General features: G+C 37.2%; 1 protein-coding gene across 1 annotated transcript in view; it reads left to right on the top strand.

The window, feature by feature from the left end:
- The first annotated feature begins 6,587 nt into the window (after positions 1 to 6,587).
- The window catches only part of LOC144968518 (uncharacterized), a 60,749-nt gene continuing 48,855 nt past the window's right edge, over positions 6,588 to 18,481 (top strand). The window contains exons 1-7 of the mRNA XM_078906971.1: positions 6,588 to 6,769; positions 8,066 to 8,265; positions 9,947 to 10,057; positions 11,633 to 11,755; positions 12,826 to 12,992; positions 13,698 to 13,980; positions 16,619 to 16,847. Coding sequence (XP_078763097.1) covers positions 8,073 to 8,265; positions 9,947 to 10,057; positions 11,633 to 11,755; positions 12,826 to 12,992; positions 13,698 to 13,980; positions 16,619 to 16,847 — 1,106 coding nt within the window. The 5' untranslated portion in view covers positions 6,588 to 6,769; positions 8,066 to 8,072. The remainder of the gene's footprint in view (positions 6,770 to 8,065; positions 8,266 to 9,946; positions 10,058 to 11,632; positions 11,756 to 12,825; positions 12,993 to 13,697; positions 13,981 to 16,618; positions 16,848 to 18,481) is intronic.

The raw sequence follows: 18,481 nt of genomic DNA, 5'->3' as shown, positions 1-18,481 counted from the left end.
CAAAAATGCCAGATTTTTGGAATCTGGCATTTAAAATGCCAAACTGGCAACCCTGGAAGGGGCAACTAATAAAAAATTAGACTCAGTTGGAGAGACAAGAAACGAAACAAAAAAATTATAATAATCAGTTCACATTAATATGTGACAACTCGTCTAAAAACGGTACCTATTATGTCGGGATATCTCTGATGCTTTAAAAGGAATTTTAGGATTAACCTCTTTGATATTACTCAGCCAGTTTCCCGTAATCGTCTCCCTCCGGACATCGAGGGGCTGGATCGCTGCCATTATCGGGCCCCATTCTCTAGGAGTTGTTGCTAGCGTTCCTGACACTATGTGCATCGACTTGCAAAGTTTTACATCCACCTTCTCAACGTTTCTGCTTCTACCCCACACTGGAGCGCAATACTCCGCGGTGGAATAGCATAGTGCCAAGGCGGACGTTCTCAGTAGCGCTTGGTTAGCGCCCCAAGTCGATCCCGCCAGCTTCCTCAGAAGACTGCACCGCTTCTCTATCTTCCGGGCAACCCCTTCGAGATGCACCCGATAGGTAAGGCTGCGATCCAACGTCACCCCTAAATATTTTGGATGCGGGTCATATGGGAGTGGCTGGTCCCCAACTAGGACATTCAGTTTGCGGGTGTGTCAAGCACTGCATAGGTGAAATGCAGTGGCCACGGTTTTTGAAGTGTTCATCTTCAGGTACCACTTGTCGAAGTAGGATTTGAGTCTGGTGACGACCTCGCTGAGTACGCTCTCGAGACGGGTCCACACTTTACTCTGAGTAACGAGTGCCCAGTCGTCGGCGTATCCCAGCCTCAGGGAGGAAGTGTTCGGCATATCGCTAATGTAAACGTTAAACAACATTGGCGCAAGTACCGACCCCTGAGGGACCCCATTCTTCAATTTCCTTACTTTGCTTGTGGCGTCTCCCAGCGCGACGTGGAATTGCCTTTCCCCTAAGATCGAAGAGAACAACTTCAAGGTCTTTTTGCACTTTATGATTTTTGCTAGTTTGAGCATCAACCCTTCGCACCAGACCGTATCGTACGCCGCTGATAGGTCTATAAAGACAGCACCCGATTGCTGTGTTCTCTCGAACCCATGCTCAATATGCTCTGTAAGGGCAATGACCTGCTCCGTGGTGCACCTCCCTTCCCTGAAGCCCGCCTGCTCGGGTGGCAGTCTAGGACCGGCCCCCATCGGTTTAATAAAACACGCTCCAACAATTTGTAAAGACAGCTCAGTAGAGATGTGGGTCTGTAACTGTCGGCCTCCTTCGCCGGTTTCCCGGGCTTCAGGATGGCAACTATCTTCGCATGCTTCCACACTTGTGGAAGCTTTCCTTTTGCAAGGACGTCGGACATTGCCTCTGCCAGCCAGGCCCGTGACCTGGGGCCCAGATGCGTCACCATATCGAGATATACACCATCTATCCCTGCTGCTTTGCCGTTCTTCACATCGCTAATGGCCGCACCCACTTCTCGGGGACTGAACGGGGCCGTCCAGTCCGACTCCTCCGCAGGTAACGAATCCAAAATCGTACGGTACGCCTTGCGGACACAGCGCTCAAAACCCTGATTAGGGACCCGTTTGCTACGGTTCTTAATGTTCTTGGCAATTGTGTCTGCCTCACACTCCGGTGCAGCCTTCGTGTAATTCCGGTCCGGGTCCAATTTCTTTATCAGACGCCAAGCGTGGCGGCTGGAGTGTGTAAAGTCGAGACTTTCCACGGTCTCCTGCCACCGTTGCTTCCTTCCCTCTGCCATGACTGAAGTAGTCTATCGGCTACGTCCTGGGACTGGGTCTGCTGGTACTCTTGGTACAACTCTTCCGACTCTGCTGTCCAGCAAGGGGTGTAGAATTTCCATTTGCCCCGTGGAATAGAACGTGAGCGCTCTTAACCAGTAGCCTGCTAAATCTGGTTATATTCCCGGACTTGGGAGGAATGGCAGGGCAAACCTGCTCGATATAGGAACTGAATTCCTCCCAGTCTGCCTTCCCGAAGTTCCATCTGCAAAGTGGGAGAGACTGCTGCACCCTCGGTATTGTCACCCCAGCTGTGACAAGAACCGGCCTGTGCTGGCTATGCGGAAAGTCCCCGAGGACTGTTCGCTTCACCTGCAGCGGTTTACCGTTCGCGCCTTTCGTAACGAGGGTGAGGTCTGGAGTATACTCCTTCTTATGGAGGGTACCCCTGAAGGTACCCTTGGCTGTAGGATCGTACACTAGGTGTAGATCATTACAGTCCTTCCATGAGCGGAGTTGTCTTCCTGCCTCGTTTCAGTCTCGGTAGCCCCATTCGTGATGGTGGCTATTAAAGTCTCCCAGACAGATGGAAGGATGGCTGACCACCGGTACCGGTGGTGTAGTCCAAGTCTCTCTAGGTGGTTTTTAGATATTATGCAAACACAGTCCACCTACTTCCAAGTAAATTCGATTCACCCCATTGCTGTCCGTTACTCTATGACCCTTACCTTCGACGGCTCTTTGGCGTAAACGCTAACCCCTCCTTTGAGCCTCGAATAAGTGTCCTCGCGTTGGACCACCGCCTGAGATCTGGATCGGGAAGATTGCGCGCCTGAGTAAAGGTGGGTCTCCTGTAACAGGAGGATGTCTACGCTATGGGCGGCCAGTAGCTTTGATAAAAACTCATTTTTGCCATACTCTGGCTCTCGATATTCAGGGACAATATATGCGTCAGGTCGTTATACCCGATTTCGCATTTTCTGATCGGCAGGCCGCGAATCGAAGGTATAGAGGGACGCTTGCTTTTTTCTCGAACGTGCCGACGGACCCTGGCGACACGAACGCGGTATTATTTGGCTAGGCGGCAGACCGCTTCGCCATTGACTGAACTGAATTGGAACCATCATATCGAAGAAGTGTGGCGCTCGGGATAGCGGCTGCTATTCGGGCACCGGATTGGATCAAATTTAGTCACACACCGGGGCGAGCAGCTCATGTGGCTCGTTGGCTCGATACCCAGGATGGTCTCGTGACGGTCAACCGGGATTTACACCTTTGCCCTCCCGTGTGGCTCAAGCCACTTCACCGCTGCAATGTAAAGATCCACGAGGGGGAACGATATGGCAGTTTCCAGCTGACACGCAATAAAAGCATCTCGTGACGATGACGCAAACTTCACACCTCTATGAGAACTCGCTCAAACTCCGCCAATATCAGATAACGAAAATTAAGTGCGAATATTAAAATTTGACAAACCCGCCCACAACCCTATCTTCAAAACAAAGTTCATAGCCTTATTAAAAGAACCTGCCAATTACAACAAGACATTCTCTCCAACAAAAATATCGTCAAGAACAGACGTGTTTTATCCTGATTCAGTGGTGTGATCGTAGTCATTAATAAGGGGTGGGTGGATTACATTGAGTTAACCCTTACATTTCCTTCTAATCTATAGTCTGTTCAACAGCCTTTTCTGCATACTTTTACATCTCTATTCCTATGAGGTTGAAAAACATTTATCATTGATATCATTATGACTTTGCTACATGTAATGTGAACATAATTTTAAATCCATGTCTTCGCTAGTAAGATTATCTAGCGCAGACCGGCACTCATTGAGACCAGAGTACCTATCAGTATCAGTTATTTATTTCATGCCATCTGGGCGTTAGCATTATATATATATATATATATATATATATATATATATATATATATATATATATATATATATATATATATATATATATGTCCGAAGACAGGCCCAAGACGATTAACACGGAGAAATCTGACGGCCTGTTTATATCTATATCAAACCAGATTTCTATCCCTTCCTGGTTTGGCCATAGGACACCCTTACAACCTGAAACAGAGAGACAGCCAGTTCGGCTAAGGACCTCAGCTGCTACGAAGATAAGAATCACTATTTAAAAAATATTGTGGTTTTGTTTTGTATTCGTTTGTTAGTGCCCAATAAACAAAAACATGTGAACACGTACTTTTTAAAACTATTCAAAACAGAAAAAATCTGACTTACTTTTATTGTCAATTACATGTTGCACTTGAATTGGTTTGTTCATTACTTATTGTATAGCGAAGTATATATCCTTTTACAGCTACTCTAACCAATAATCATTGCTGTTAAATAATCCCATGTAATATGTCACCGGGAAATCATAACATTTGCAGATCTCTATAATTTAATTCTAATTAATAGGGCGATTCTGTGAGTGTAGGAGCTGACAACCTATGTAAAACGCTCATGTGGTGTGGAAATTATTACTTAGGTTTTCTTAAATCTTACAAAAATGTATCTCCACCTTAAATACCACATTACACATAGGCCTGTAGTAAATGTCAAATACGTGAGATCACCTTTCAAAAATCAAACACACACATGCCCTTCCCCTCCCCATTACAAACAATAATATAAACATTTAAAAAATAAAATTTAGAGCATTGATATAGCGTAATATCAACTAAATGTGCTTAAAGCGCTTAACAGCAATACTTAACATGTAAGACGAGACATTGTGTCTGATAGGCGACGTTACATTGTTTTCCGGCATGGACGACACTGTTAAAGGCGAGGTATTTATTTTATACCTGAGTACGGTGCTTGAATGTGTTTTCGATTCATGTCGCCTTAAATTTAAATTAACCGTCAGTCCATGTTTATTGATTTTACAGCGCATGCGACGTATGTCATTTCAGCCCCAGTAAAAAAGAAAGATAACAGAAGCCAAAAGATTTAGATCAAGCTATCGAGCATCTGGGGGGAAAAATGAGAGAAAATTGGAACAGGTTCAACAGACATCAAGTATTTTCAAAAGCAATATCAGGAACCATCTATAACACCCATAATGACACAACCGCATTCCTCGCTGTAAGCTACACATTCAAATCATTACGACAGACAAAATTAATGAAAAAAAAATGAAAATAGGGGATAATAACATTTAAAACAACCAAACAACAATGTTAAAATATAAGTATTAATTGAGACATTATTCATCGCAGGAGGGGTCACTTATTAAAGGAAAAATAAAAAAACAAAACAAAAACAAACAAAAAACTATTTAATTTAACTATTTCCTTCTCAAGAAAAGACTCCAGACAGGACAATGATGTAGGCCTCAATGGTTTTATTCAAAGGAATAAAGGAACGAGTATGCAAAGTCACGTGAAAACGACAAATGATAAAGGAAATATAAGAGATAGCAAGATGGTGGGTTTGTGAAAAATCCATCAGCCCAGGCTGTGCCAACTTTAGATGATTTAAGGCGACGGGACCTTAATATCACGTCAATCGAAGGGAGAAGTGGGTTATGGCTCTGAAATCGATGCTATGCGCTCAGGTAAAATGATCACAACATCCACCAGTCGGATATGACGTAGCAACACCCAAAACGGTGAGTAATCTTTTTCAGTGTGATTGTGTAGATTGAATGAAGTTGACATCACTCGGGTCTTTGTTTTTGTTTTTTGCCATTCGCGGTTATAAGTAATTCTTACTAAACTGTATTAACCAGACTATAAACGTTCATGGTTACACACAGTTTTGTGTGTTGGTCCGTTATATTTCCGGATGGCAATGTTGTGAGCTTCTTAGCCAAGCGCATACTGTCTATAGTTTAGTGAGATTTAATCACCAAAATGGTTGTCTAAAAACAATAACAAAGAGCTAAGTTACGTCGATTTCGTTTCATCCCTTCTCATCCATGTGGTTGCGGCCCAAGAACATGAGACGGACATGCCCGTTAAAATACTTTTTAAACGGTCCAAGGGTAAAACCTAAATATGCGTTGTTCATTCGACATCGATTTTTTAAATATAGAAGGAACTTAGCTCTTTGTTATTGTTTTTTAAGGAGGAGAGGAGAGCTTGCAAGTGCAATACTAATAATAATGGCGTATTCCAGATCATTTGGAAAATTTAAAACAAATAATTTTTTAAAGATAAATTACCCGAACAGATAACATTTTACATCCTCAGGGGAAATTATTCTCTTGGGTATGCCTCGCGAAAATAACGATATAGAACAGGCGTTAGTCGCAGAAGCTCTGCAAAATGAGCGATAGGGTCTTGCTCAAATTGAGAAATGAGATGCCGACAGCGGCCATATCGACCCGAGAAGCAATAAACAAAAAAGGCTTTAAGAAAAAACAAACAAACAAACACGTTTTCAAATACTTAAACCAAAATTAAACAGAGATAAATTATCTCATCAAAACTCGTGTACTCTCATTGCTTTATTAGTTCTAAATATGGAAACAATATCCTTATAACTGATATTTTTTCTGAAGTCCCCGATTCTATAAAATGTAGTTTTCATTTAATACTGTTACTTTGCATGTCGATAATTTTTCTGAAGGAAAATTAACAATTAAACAATCGAGATCTTAAAAAGTTGTGCTCGTAAAAGGTAAAAGGCGACGTTTATTCAAGGGAAGTAAATAGTATTCGGTACCAAGACCTGTTTTTTTTTTGTACTGACGTCCCTTGCAATCAATGTTATTGTTTATAGTTGGAAGTTGGAAACCGGTTCTACAAGTTTTGAAGAGAAACCCTCTCTGCTTGAGTCTCTGGGTTCGACTTGTTTTGTCAATGACATATGAATTGTTATTTTTGGAAGCAAAGTATACACACCTCTGTTACTTTCAGAGGGTTGGGCTGGATGTGTTGCAGATAACTCACTCATTACCACCGGTGAGTTTTCGGATTTCGTGAAATGTTTTAATTCTGAAAAAAAAAAAAAAAACAGCGAAAATAAGTGCAGTGGAATATATCAAGAACGAAAGTAAGATGATTTATCTTTTTCTTGTCTTTTTTTAGATATCGGTTTCATTGATAAAGGCAACTGCATGTCAACAAATATGATTGACTCTCTATATTTTCTACTTAAGAAAAGACTGCTCCCTTGCAAAGGTTATCTAATTGCTAACCAGCTATAGAGGTTTTATAGGAGGTGCATTTTCTTTCCCCATTATTCATTTAAAGTATTATCTTCTGTCAACTATTTGGCAATAGAAATAAAAAAAGCATCTTGTAAAGAGGAACATAAAGCCGATAAATAGAAAAAGTGCCTGCCCCTAACTCCCACTTTGCCTTTAACAGTCTACTAAGTCTAAGGTTGCATTGGGCTACTATCTATTTGGAAAATTGGGGGACTTATTCCTCACCGCTGATATTAATCAAATATTGGAACCTTAGACCATATCGGTTAAAATTATACTACATTATTTAGTTTAATTAATGGATTTAAATCATTGAAAAACAGACAAGAGCAATTAATAATGGTTATTTTCTTTACAATAAAAATTTATAAAATGCTACACTTTAACGAGGTAATAAGTAACTTAACAGTGAAGAATGCAGTTTTATATGTTCTGTAAAAGACGGTGTAAATTTGACAGTTGGAAATCACAGCTTTCCATAACGGTAATGTTTCTGTTATCATGTACAATTTTATATGATTCCCTCATCTCCCTCCCTTTTAAATCACATTCTAAATCAGCTCTCTATTTACATTTCCTATGCATTTCTATTTTGATGATAACAATAATAATGATGATGATGATACTAATAATAATAATGATAATAATATAATAATAATAATAATAATAATAATAATAATAATAATAATAATAATAATAATAATAATAATAATAAACAAGAAGAAGAAGCACTAGAAAAAAACACACAACAGCTTTTATCAAGCACAAATATATATGCAACATCCTTTGGCGTATAACAGGAAACTATAATTGAACAGAAACAAAATGAAAGCTGCGATAATAAACAAATGGTTCCATGACATCCCACTCCCAACCTCCTGCCGATGCACAGAAACCAAGGACTGCTATATTCAATATAGCAGTCTTGACAGAAACTTTAATTTTAATCAAGTATTGTGATTTTGGGTATAATTGATCATATCCATTAAAGATGCACGAATAGGGAATGGTTGTGATAATTACTTTTCACAATTACGAAGAACCCATTAAGTTGTCGAAAGTAGGTACCAATGAAAATATCATTTTTGAGACTTTACTCCTTTACTTTTTATTAAAAATTTTTATTTTGGTCCCAATAGCTTTGCCATGGCCTGGCAAACAGTATTGTACTTGTTGACTGCTGTGGTTTTGGTAAACAGTCAGACACTCAGAGAACAAGTATGCACCAAGGATGGAAGTACTGCTGAAATCCAACCAGGATCATCTGCCATGCTTGGTGGAATCCCTGCGTTTAGCACCAAAGGTACTGGTGGTTTTGGATGTGGAGACTCCTATGGATGTAAGTAGCTAGTATAATGTAAATGAATTATCCAGTATTGTTCTTAGAGTAAATAATGACAAAAAATAAACCTAGCAGCATAATTGGTAATGAAAGTCCTATTGTTACCTTTTATTTAAGTCAAAACAATTGAAAATAATGCATAGGGGCAGCATGGCTCAGCCGTGCGGTCTTTGCTTTGTACCCAAAAGGTACAGTGTTGACTACCCGCCTTGTTGTGTGGCCTTGAGCAAGTCACTTTGCGGCGCTGCACTGCGGCTGATGCCTGGGTTATTCCAGTCTTCCCTTGGGATAGACCCTAAAGACAAATTTCCCCTTGGGGATGAATAAAGGGAATTTTATTTATTTATGTTTTTTATTTTATTATTAAATTTAGTGCACTCTTAGTCATAAAAAGGTGCTATTTGTGGAACCTTTCTATGAGCTATTTAAGATTTGAAAAGAGTTGATCGATCTAGGCAGTTAATGAAGTTTTCGGTGACTGCTGGTGTTGAATGTGATATGTAAAGTTTTTAATGTTTATGCATTATTATCTGAGATGAGCAAAAATACTTTCAAGCTTAAACATGTAACTATTTTTTATGCATTGATATTCATCCAATATTGTATTGTTATATATTATATTTATATAACCTTTGTAAAAATAAAATTATGCTAGCATGATGTTCAGTTTAATCACTCCAATTGGAATAGCTTTAAATTGTTGAGATGAAATTATATATTCAATTATAACTTCTACATGGGATTAATCAATCATTTGGTATTGCCCAATCTCATAATATGCATATCAGGGATGGAATTTTCTCAAAAGGAGCATTTGCAAATGTAGCAATTCAGAGGCAAGGCAAAAATTCTGTGTATGTTGAGTTTGTGCTGGTCTATTGCAAATTATTTAGGTTGGGCAATAGCCTTTTGGAAACTATACAGATTTAACATATGAGGCTAACCTTCTGTTAAGTGGACAGAGAGGTTAGAAAAAAAAATCTCTCAAACTACTCGGATAGAATGATGATTGAAGTTCATGTGACTTGCAAAATTTAAACCAATTAAGCTATAAGGATTTATGTAAAATACTCACCTTTTTTTTTGTTCTCTATGGATAAGTGGCTGCTTTAGAGCCACCTGATCTGATAATGAAATTGAGTGGATGAAAACGTTGTATTTTAGCATGACAGGCCATAAGAAGGTTCATCGTCACATGGTGTGATTACTTTTTATTCTTTTCATTTATACTTCGAAAATAAGTTGTAGGTTAAATCATTTTTTTTTTTTTACAATTTTTGAGTCATTTTTATTTACTGATGATAGCCCAGTTGGTACAACACTTGCTTCACAAACTAATTGACCGCTATCGATCTTGGTGCAGTTAAGATGTTTTTTTTACACCCCTGTCAACCCAGCAATAATTGGGGAGCTAGGTCTGCATGGGAAGTACTTTCAGATAGACCGGTGTCCAAGCCAAAGAGTAGGAGTAAATTTCTATTGTCTATTTGATGCTGTAGAAATCAAGATTATCCCCCATCTTTGTAGGACTTGTGGAATACTTTAACTTTTTTTTATATGTCGATGCATGAAGTAGAAGTTTTCTTGAAAATTTTAAATAAAAAATTTTGACATTGTATCGTGGTCCTTGTGGTGGTTTGAGATTAATTCTACCCGTCTATTTCTATTTTTTCAACAGCAATGCAAGCGTATGAGTCCATACGTTGGGCTTTGGATCTGTTGAACAAAAAAGATGAGTTTCTACAAACACAATATCTTGATGACACTTACATTCCAGGTGTAACTTTAGGTACGGCAACATCTGATAAAAATGGATGTAGTTATCTAATTTTTCTCTGATTGTGCTTTTATTAAAATTATAAAGATTTACTTCTAAATTTGTCCAAGCTAGGCAGTGATCGAGATTATGTTGATGTCATCTGATGATGATGATGATGATGATGATGATGATGATGATGATGATGATGATGATGGTGTTGTTGTTGATGCCGTTTTTTTTTTGTTTTTTTTTTACGATAACTACTATGTTACTAGTGTGCATCTTGTGTGAGTGTGTCTATGTCAATATTGTATTGTTATAAATGTGTAACCAAATGACAAATTGCTCGTTTTTGGGGGGACAATAAAGATATATTATATTATTATTATTATTATTATTATTATTATTATTATTATTATTATTATTATTATTATTATTATTATTATTATTATTATTATCATTATCTCAAAAAGTTGTCTGCATAGATTTATACAAAGCTGATTAAAAAATCTCCAGTCTGGTTTTGCATCTGTAACACGAGAATGACGTTTAGGCTTTGAGGCTAAATTGTGTTCGACTGAATATAATACTTTAGAATTTGCACTGCAGGTTTCAAACATTCTTTGATCCTTATCTTGAAGACATCATTGGTTATCAATCAATAAAAGTATATTTTGTTTTCAATTGATGGTCACACGTATAAACGTTATTTAGGCATATAAATACAGTACTTATTTCTTTGTCAACATTATTGCTGTCCTTTATAATAATATAATATAATAATTTAGTTTTAAATATTCGATGGGGGATCTTAATTCTTGTGGACTTGGCAGGAGAAAATAACCCGAGCATTTTTCAAAATTTACTTATTTATTTATTTAAAAAAAATAAAAATTAATCTCTTTATTTTGTACCTTTAAATAAAAAGATATATATATAAATACATATTTTTGTAAACAATTCGGTTTGTTCCTTTTTACTGAGATTCTGTGAATGTCTTTTATATAGAAATAAATCCGTTCCCAAACTCAAGATAATAATTATGATATAATAATAATAATAATAATAATAATAATAATAATAATAATAATAATAATAATAATAATAATAATAATAATAATAATAATAATAATAATAATAATGATGATGATGATGATGATCATAATATTAATAATAGAACTTCATTGTTCGAAGAAATGGAATTTCATTTTAGTTCACATTGATGCCAATATAAAATATAATTATAGTATATTGATAATGGACACACACCACACTCACATAGGTTACATACACATGCACATGCAACCACACGCACCCATGCTTAATTGGCTCTTGAATGCGACTCATCATTCAATTAGAAACACAGTGATTCGACACATTGATAGATTGCTCTTGGCTATACGTTTCTCTATTTGGACCAATACATTTAAAATGTTTGTTTCTAAATCTTTTGATCATTCCATCATTTACGTTTCACTGCTATAGATGAATTGTCTTTAAGTTTTCAAAACACTGTAAAACCTTTAAAACTAAAACAAAGGATGATTTTGCTTGACTCAACATTTATAACTTTAAATGAAATTAATGTATTTCTGTTGCTTACAGGAATGAAGCTTATCGATAACTGTCTAAGCATTAACGCGGCAGTTGCTGCCATTGGACAGATATATGAGGGTCTTGATGGTGATGCCGAAGAATGTACGAAGCAGAATGATAAAATGGTATTTGGTAAGTGGAAGCTTTTTTTTGCGTGTGCTTGTTTCTGTGTGTGGATTTGTTTTTATTTGTCTTTTTTTTTTTTTACCTCGTTTTTATAAACGACTACAGGGCTTACTATGATAATACAATAATGATTAAGTTTGCAGACATTCAGTTTTTCAGGCTTTTATAGATGATCAGAGTCTGCTTACTTTGAGGAGATGGCAAAATTTGCAAACTGGTGTAAATATAATTTTCTATTACTTAATGTTAAAAAAAAACAAAAGAGATGATGACATTAAGATGGAGATTGATGACAGTGTGGATGGATGAATGGTGTGTGTGAATATATTTTATATTATTATAGAGAATAAAAAGATACGAGAGAAGAACATTTGTTTATGTGTGTTTGTGTGTGAGAGAAACACACACACACACACACACATAGGAAAAAAAAAAAAAAAGAGAGAGAGAGAGAGAGAGAGAGAGAGAGAGAGAGAGAGAGAGAGAGAGAGAGAGAGAGAGAGAGAGTGAGAGAGAGAGAGAGAGAGAGAGAGAGAGGGGGGGGGGGGGGGGAGGGAGGGATGGATGGAGATGTGAGAGATTTTTAATGTGTCTATTTTTGTTAAGCTTTTTGTCGGTTTACTTTGATGTCATTGTATTTCCTTTTTATCATTTATTTGCTTATTTTCCCCCCCCAGAAATTCATTATTCTATACCCAATGTAAATTTCCAAAAGTGGATAAATAAAGTTCATATTATCTTACATTATCTTATTTATTAAAATACACATTCTGAAATTGTAGCCTTATATTATTTTTTTCTATTGCACAAACTGCGTTTTCATTTAAAATAAACGAAAGCATCTTCACAGTTTTTCAATGGAAGTAAATTTGTTGCACCTTAACATTTACTTTGGTAGATGATGGATTTTATTCGTATTTAAAATGGGGAGGGGTTTCATTAGCTCGAACTATCTTTAAAAAGAAAAGGAGGAGAAAGCAGGAACAAAAACAGCATTGATGTGTTAGATTAATTCTCAAATAGATTATTGTACAACGAACAGAGTGATTTGGGCAACAATATTTATTTATCATAAGGTGTCATTGGAGGAGCTACATCAGACACGTCCATTGGTCTGTCCCTTGCTATGCAGCCACATGGAATTCCGCTCATCTCTTATGAGGCCACAGCTCCTTTGTTGACGAACAGTGGCTTGTATCCCAATTTCATGAGGACTGTTGCTCCTGACAGTGTGTTTGCAGAGGTAAAAAATGATCCAAAGTTTAGAATATTTGATCACCAGTTTAATTGTAGTTTTATGTAGTATGACACTTAATATTGGACCAGGTTTGAGTCCCACTCAGGGCGTGAAAAGTTGAATCCTTGGAAAAACACATTTTACTCAAAGCCTCTCACTACATTCATGTGTAAAATGAGTACCAGATCTGTAAAACCATTGTCTCAAACACCTATCTGGCATTTTGTCTTATCTTAAAGTAAGTGTTGCTGTTGACTTGAATCGTTTGTAAAGTGCATTGAGCACTTTTAGTGAATATAGTGCTGTATAAAAGCTTAAGTTTTCTTTTTTAAAAGTTTTTATAAATGTCTTTAATTTTTTTTTTTTACGGATTTATGTCAAATATGGATTAAAATAAATAGGTTTGATTTTGTTTTGTTTTGTTTATTTCTTCTCTCTTTATCCTTAATCTTTTGAGAAAAAGTGCAACAAGAGCAACACACACACCGAGCTGTGTGATCATCAGAGTGTGAATATATCTACACGAAAGTCATGCATAATGATGATCTACACCAATAGGAATAACCAAAACACACACACACACACACACACACACACACACACACACACACGCACACACCACATACCTATGGTTGATTTTATTATACTTAGTACTTACATATAATGTCATCATATTTATTATTTTTATTTTTTACCCAAACTCGTCAATAGGTCATTGTCCGTATTATGGGTGAGCTTGATTGGAAATTCATCACTGTTGTTTATGAGGGCAACACATTTGGAACGGAGGCATACAAGCAAATCCATATGAGAATGAAGGAAAAAGGCCTATGTTTGACATCCAACATCCCTGTTGATGTCAGTGATCTGTCTGATAAAAATATGGATAATGTCTTGAACCTTATCATTAGCTCTGAAGCCACTGGAGTCGTATTATTTAGTGCTGAGGCTCTCATGAATGCTCTGTTTCTTCGTGCAAACGATCGCATCACTGGTAAGTGTAAAATTTCAAAAGGTAGTAATGATTTGTTTGATACTCATTTTAGTTGATCACTTTGTTCAAAATTGCCCTTGTTATGAATCTCTAAAAGTCTATGTGTTTCTCTACTTTGGTATTTAATTTAATTGATTAAATTTAAATTCCATGTATTCATCCCCACGGGCAAATTTGTCTTCGGGGCCTATTCCAAGGGAACTGGAATAACCAAAGTGCAGCGCTGCAAAGTGAGCTAGAGCAAGGTGACTTGCTCAAGGCCATACAATGTGGTGGGCATTTGAACTTGGTATCTTTGCCGTGCTGAGGACCGGTCCTTGGACCGGTCCCACAGTCTTTTAGCTGTGAACCGGGCGGTGGTCCTCACTTCTTATCACCTTTCAACGGTCTCGCGCCATAGCCTACTACTTCCCAAGCGATTCGTTGCCTCGGTTGCCTATCTTCCACCAATCACCACCCATCCCACTTAATTAATCGCACCCACCCCCCTTTGCCATACACTAAACGACACAGACGACCATAGAGGCAGACGACCACCTCCCTCCACTCCGCAAACCTCCCTTTCGGGTGTGAGATGAGGGGAACAGGAGGCGTACGCCTTGGACGATTCCATTATACGGGGTAAATTTCAAAATTTACTACACCATAATGATCGCAATGACAATGATCTATGATGAAGGCATGACCCCTCTTTCTAATGGGTTATTGTTTGAAATGCATGTGACTACTAAAGATGTGTGTGTTTGTGTGTGTGTGTGTGTGTGTGTGTGTGTGTGTGTCGAACCTAGCAAGTAGCAAGTCCGATTTTTTGTTTTCTTTTGTCCATCTCTTGACACCACTCCTTTCTATTGCATTGTTGTCATTTAAAATAATACAATAATATTAAAATTTCGTTTGGTGTTTTAACTAATCAAATAATATGAGTTTCATTAGTTTCTTCCTTCCAAAAAAACCCAGTTTTTACGTCTGTATTTTAAAAAAGTCCAATAGAATATTTGGGGACCCCGATAGCTCAGTTGATAGAGCACTCTCTTTATACGCAAAGGGCCAGAGATCGATCCCGGGTGCAGTCGAGTTTTTTCTGAATCCCTGTCTACTCAGCAGTGAATGGGTAGCTGGGTTTGTTAGATCTGGCGAAAAGTCACCATGGACCCCACTTATTACTTATTAATTAACTTATTACCGCAGCATCCACCCCCTCTTATTATAACTTCACGTCTCTCTCTTACTCTTCAATGCTCGCTGCCCTCTAATGTGTGTGTGTGTGGGGGGAGGGTAGGAGTTGCGTGTGTGTATCAACGCCACGAACAACTCTATCAACGCCTTGGACGATGCCATTATCTCCGTTAATGGGGATAAATTTCAAATTTTATTATATTATCGAAGTAACAATGAAGTACGGTGAGCAAATAAAGAAGGCATCACCCCTCTTCTCTAATTAGGTTACAATTTGAAATGAGTGTGACTACTCTGTGCGTTTTACTCCTGTAGACCACGGTTTTCATCGTGTAGCGGTCTTTAACGGTTCAAGAATGAACAATCCCATGGTCCCAAAGGTCAAAACGGTTCGAACTTCCAACAGTCTCTCAGGAATGTTCAATGTCGAAAAGGACCGCCGGTCCTAGGACCGGTCCTTGCGGTTTTCATTTCCCAGGGACCGTAGGACCGTGGTCCTTAAGCTTGCCAAGGACTGCCCCGCACTACTTTCGGGTATGAATGAAGCAAAGAGCATACTGACAGTGGGCCAGGGAGGGGATCATCTCCTGTTGTTTCTTCTATTTCTCTAACTGTTTCCACTCCCACATGGTTTTCTGTTCTTGTTCTAGTATCATTGTCTTGAGAGTTTGAGGTAGCCTAAAACTAGGCACACGGAAAGATTGATCTTCTTCTATCTCAATTATGACTCATCACCTCAAAACGGTATCATGACAGGATAAACCTGATGCCGAAATGTGAATTTGAGCTTTAAAACAATTAGAAATAAATAATGTTGGGTTTATGCAATTTTGGACTTTATTTATTCAACTCAATAAAACATATAAACACAGTGAAAGTGATACTAAGCTACTAGAAGCTGTGGATTGTAAAAATTGATGAACAAAAATAAATAAGATCTGGAATGTAAAAAAAGAAAGGATTTGCTGAATATTTGTCTGCTGTCAATCTGGTTTTTTACTAATGTCTTTATGTTTTCATTGTTTTTTGTTGTTGGCTGAAGGAGGGTTTTGTACCAGAAACGTTCTCTGTTTGGTAATTTGTTATTTATTATTTTTTTTTTTTTGAAGCTGTTATATTAATTTTTGTTTCTTACATATAATCATAATACACTTGACCAAGATTCATATTTTTAACTGTAATTTCAATTCTCAGTATCAATATGATTCTGACATAATACTATTTAGTGGCAATGGGTTACAAATAAAACATATGAGAGACTCACTTACACTAAGTATAAGCTTTGTTACAAGACGAGATACCTTAGAGGGAATCACTGATGTTGACTTTAACATATCTTTTATCAAAAGTTAAGAATTTTATTTGGATCCATTGTAGCTTAGTATTTTTTATATAAAATTATTGTCCAAACCAAATACTTTCCTCATTATCTGTAAGCATAACTTTCCAAATTCCTTTTCAGAAACTGGTAAACTGCAATGGATTGTTACAAATTTCCCCATCGACTCCCTACTGAACATCCCATACATGCGCGGCATCATATCTGTGACGCCCGCTTTCAGATACATGGTAGAGTTTGAGGATCATTGGATTAGACTTGACTTTGCTAATCCTTCAGCTGAAAATCCATTTCTAAAAGATTGGTATGAGGAAAAGAATGACTGCTCATTTAATCCTACTGGAAGTCAGAAGTAAGTTTGGTATATTTACTAGATGATGAAATGTTTGTCGTCTTCTGTATATTCTGAGCTATTGGAGCACGCTATCAAGATAAAAGCAATAAAAGAAATTCATCAAAAGCTATCTATTTCAATCAAGAAATTTTATATGAAAGACAAATGCGATATTGTCACACCCCCTCCCCCCACCCTTCTTTATTGAATTGTTTTTGTTATTATTATTATTATTATTATTATTATTATTATTATTATTATTATTATTATTATTATTATTATTATTATTATTATTATTACAGTCCAAGCCGGTATTCGGGATGCTGCCTAATTGGGACAGTCACTTTATTGGGACGATTCCTTGGGAACAAATTTTTTTTATATATGAAAAGTCATACCCTTTCCAATTCTCATCTGCTTAATTGGGAAGGCCCGCCGTTTAACAGGCACAAAATTTGACAACGTCTTTCCCAATAAAAGATATTTTTTGTTGTCTACAATCATTTAAAACGATGGTTCATAAAAGACAAATTAGTCTAATGGGACAGTCAACCAGATGTGTGGTCATACCATTCATCACAAAGATATGAACAATAGAATTCACATGAATCCCTTGTCAGTGTCATTGACTGCCATCGTCATGGTCATTGGTCAACTCTGACCCCTCTGACAAAGTTTGTGGATCAGAGTAGCGGTCAAATGGCCGCTGCAGTAACCCAAAATAGGCGTCAAATAAGTCTCCCTGATTACTATGGCTTTAAAACATGAAAAAACTCCACAGAAAAAAAAAGAAGGAAAACAAAACAAAAATTAAACACCAATACATCTTTCATTAGATGTTGTATTGCTAGTCACAAGCCTGGATAAATGCAGATTGGACTATCGTGAATCAGAAAAATTGCTCTATTTCATGTCCGCCACTTAATTGGGACAATTTGTTGGCACTGAGCTATCCCAATAAACCATTTTGGACTGTATTATTATTATTATTATTATTATTATTATTATTATTATTATTATTATTATTATTATTATTATTATTATTATTATTATTATTATTATTATTATTATTACTAGTAAAAAGCCCGCAATGTCGCGGGGAATGAACTATTTCCATTCGATATTATACCCACCATTAATTAATGAGGGCAGATTGGTAAACGACGTCGTCTGTGTAAGTTGGTACATCCTCTGTTGATTTTTATGTGTGGCCCAACATGATGTGTAAGCCGCTATAGCCTCTGACCCGCGACACAGCAACATATAGTTGTCCGTGTATGAAAACAGGTTGTGGTAATAAAATCAACTGGGAAAATAAACCTGAAGTAGCAGACGTGAGCAGAGTTGAAAGACGATCCTGGGATCGAGAACTTACCTTACAGTACAGTAGTCTGGTGATCATGTTTGGTGGCGTTTGGCACCGTTTTTATGCAGCTCCACTGACTTTAAATTATAAAAGGAAATCAAATTATCTGTTTATCTATCTGTAAAAAATACATTTCTAATTTTCAAATCTTTCAGTAGAGTTGTGTGCCGTATAATTTTTTTTTATTGACTCAAATGTCACAATGTTCTCCACTAGGCTAGACTATATTTTTTTAAGAAAGGATTTTCAATTCCATTGTGTTTATCTTCCAACAACATTCTACATG

The sequence above is a fragment of the Berghia stephanieae genome, chromosome 3, assembly GCF_034508935.2.
Source record: "Berghia stephanieae isolate SIO BIC M18660-M18661 chromosome 3, UCSD_Bste_1.3, whole genome shotgun sequence".
Classification (NCBI taxonomy): Eukaryota; Metazoa; Mollusca; class Gastropoda; order Nudibranchia; family Aeolidiidae; genus Berghia; species Berghia stephanieae.
Note: the sequence above shows the minus strand (reverse complement) of the source record. Positions and strands in the feature narration are given on the sequence as shown.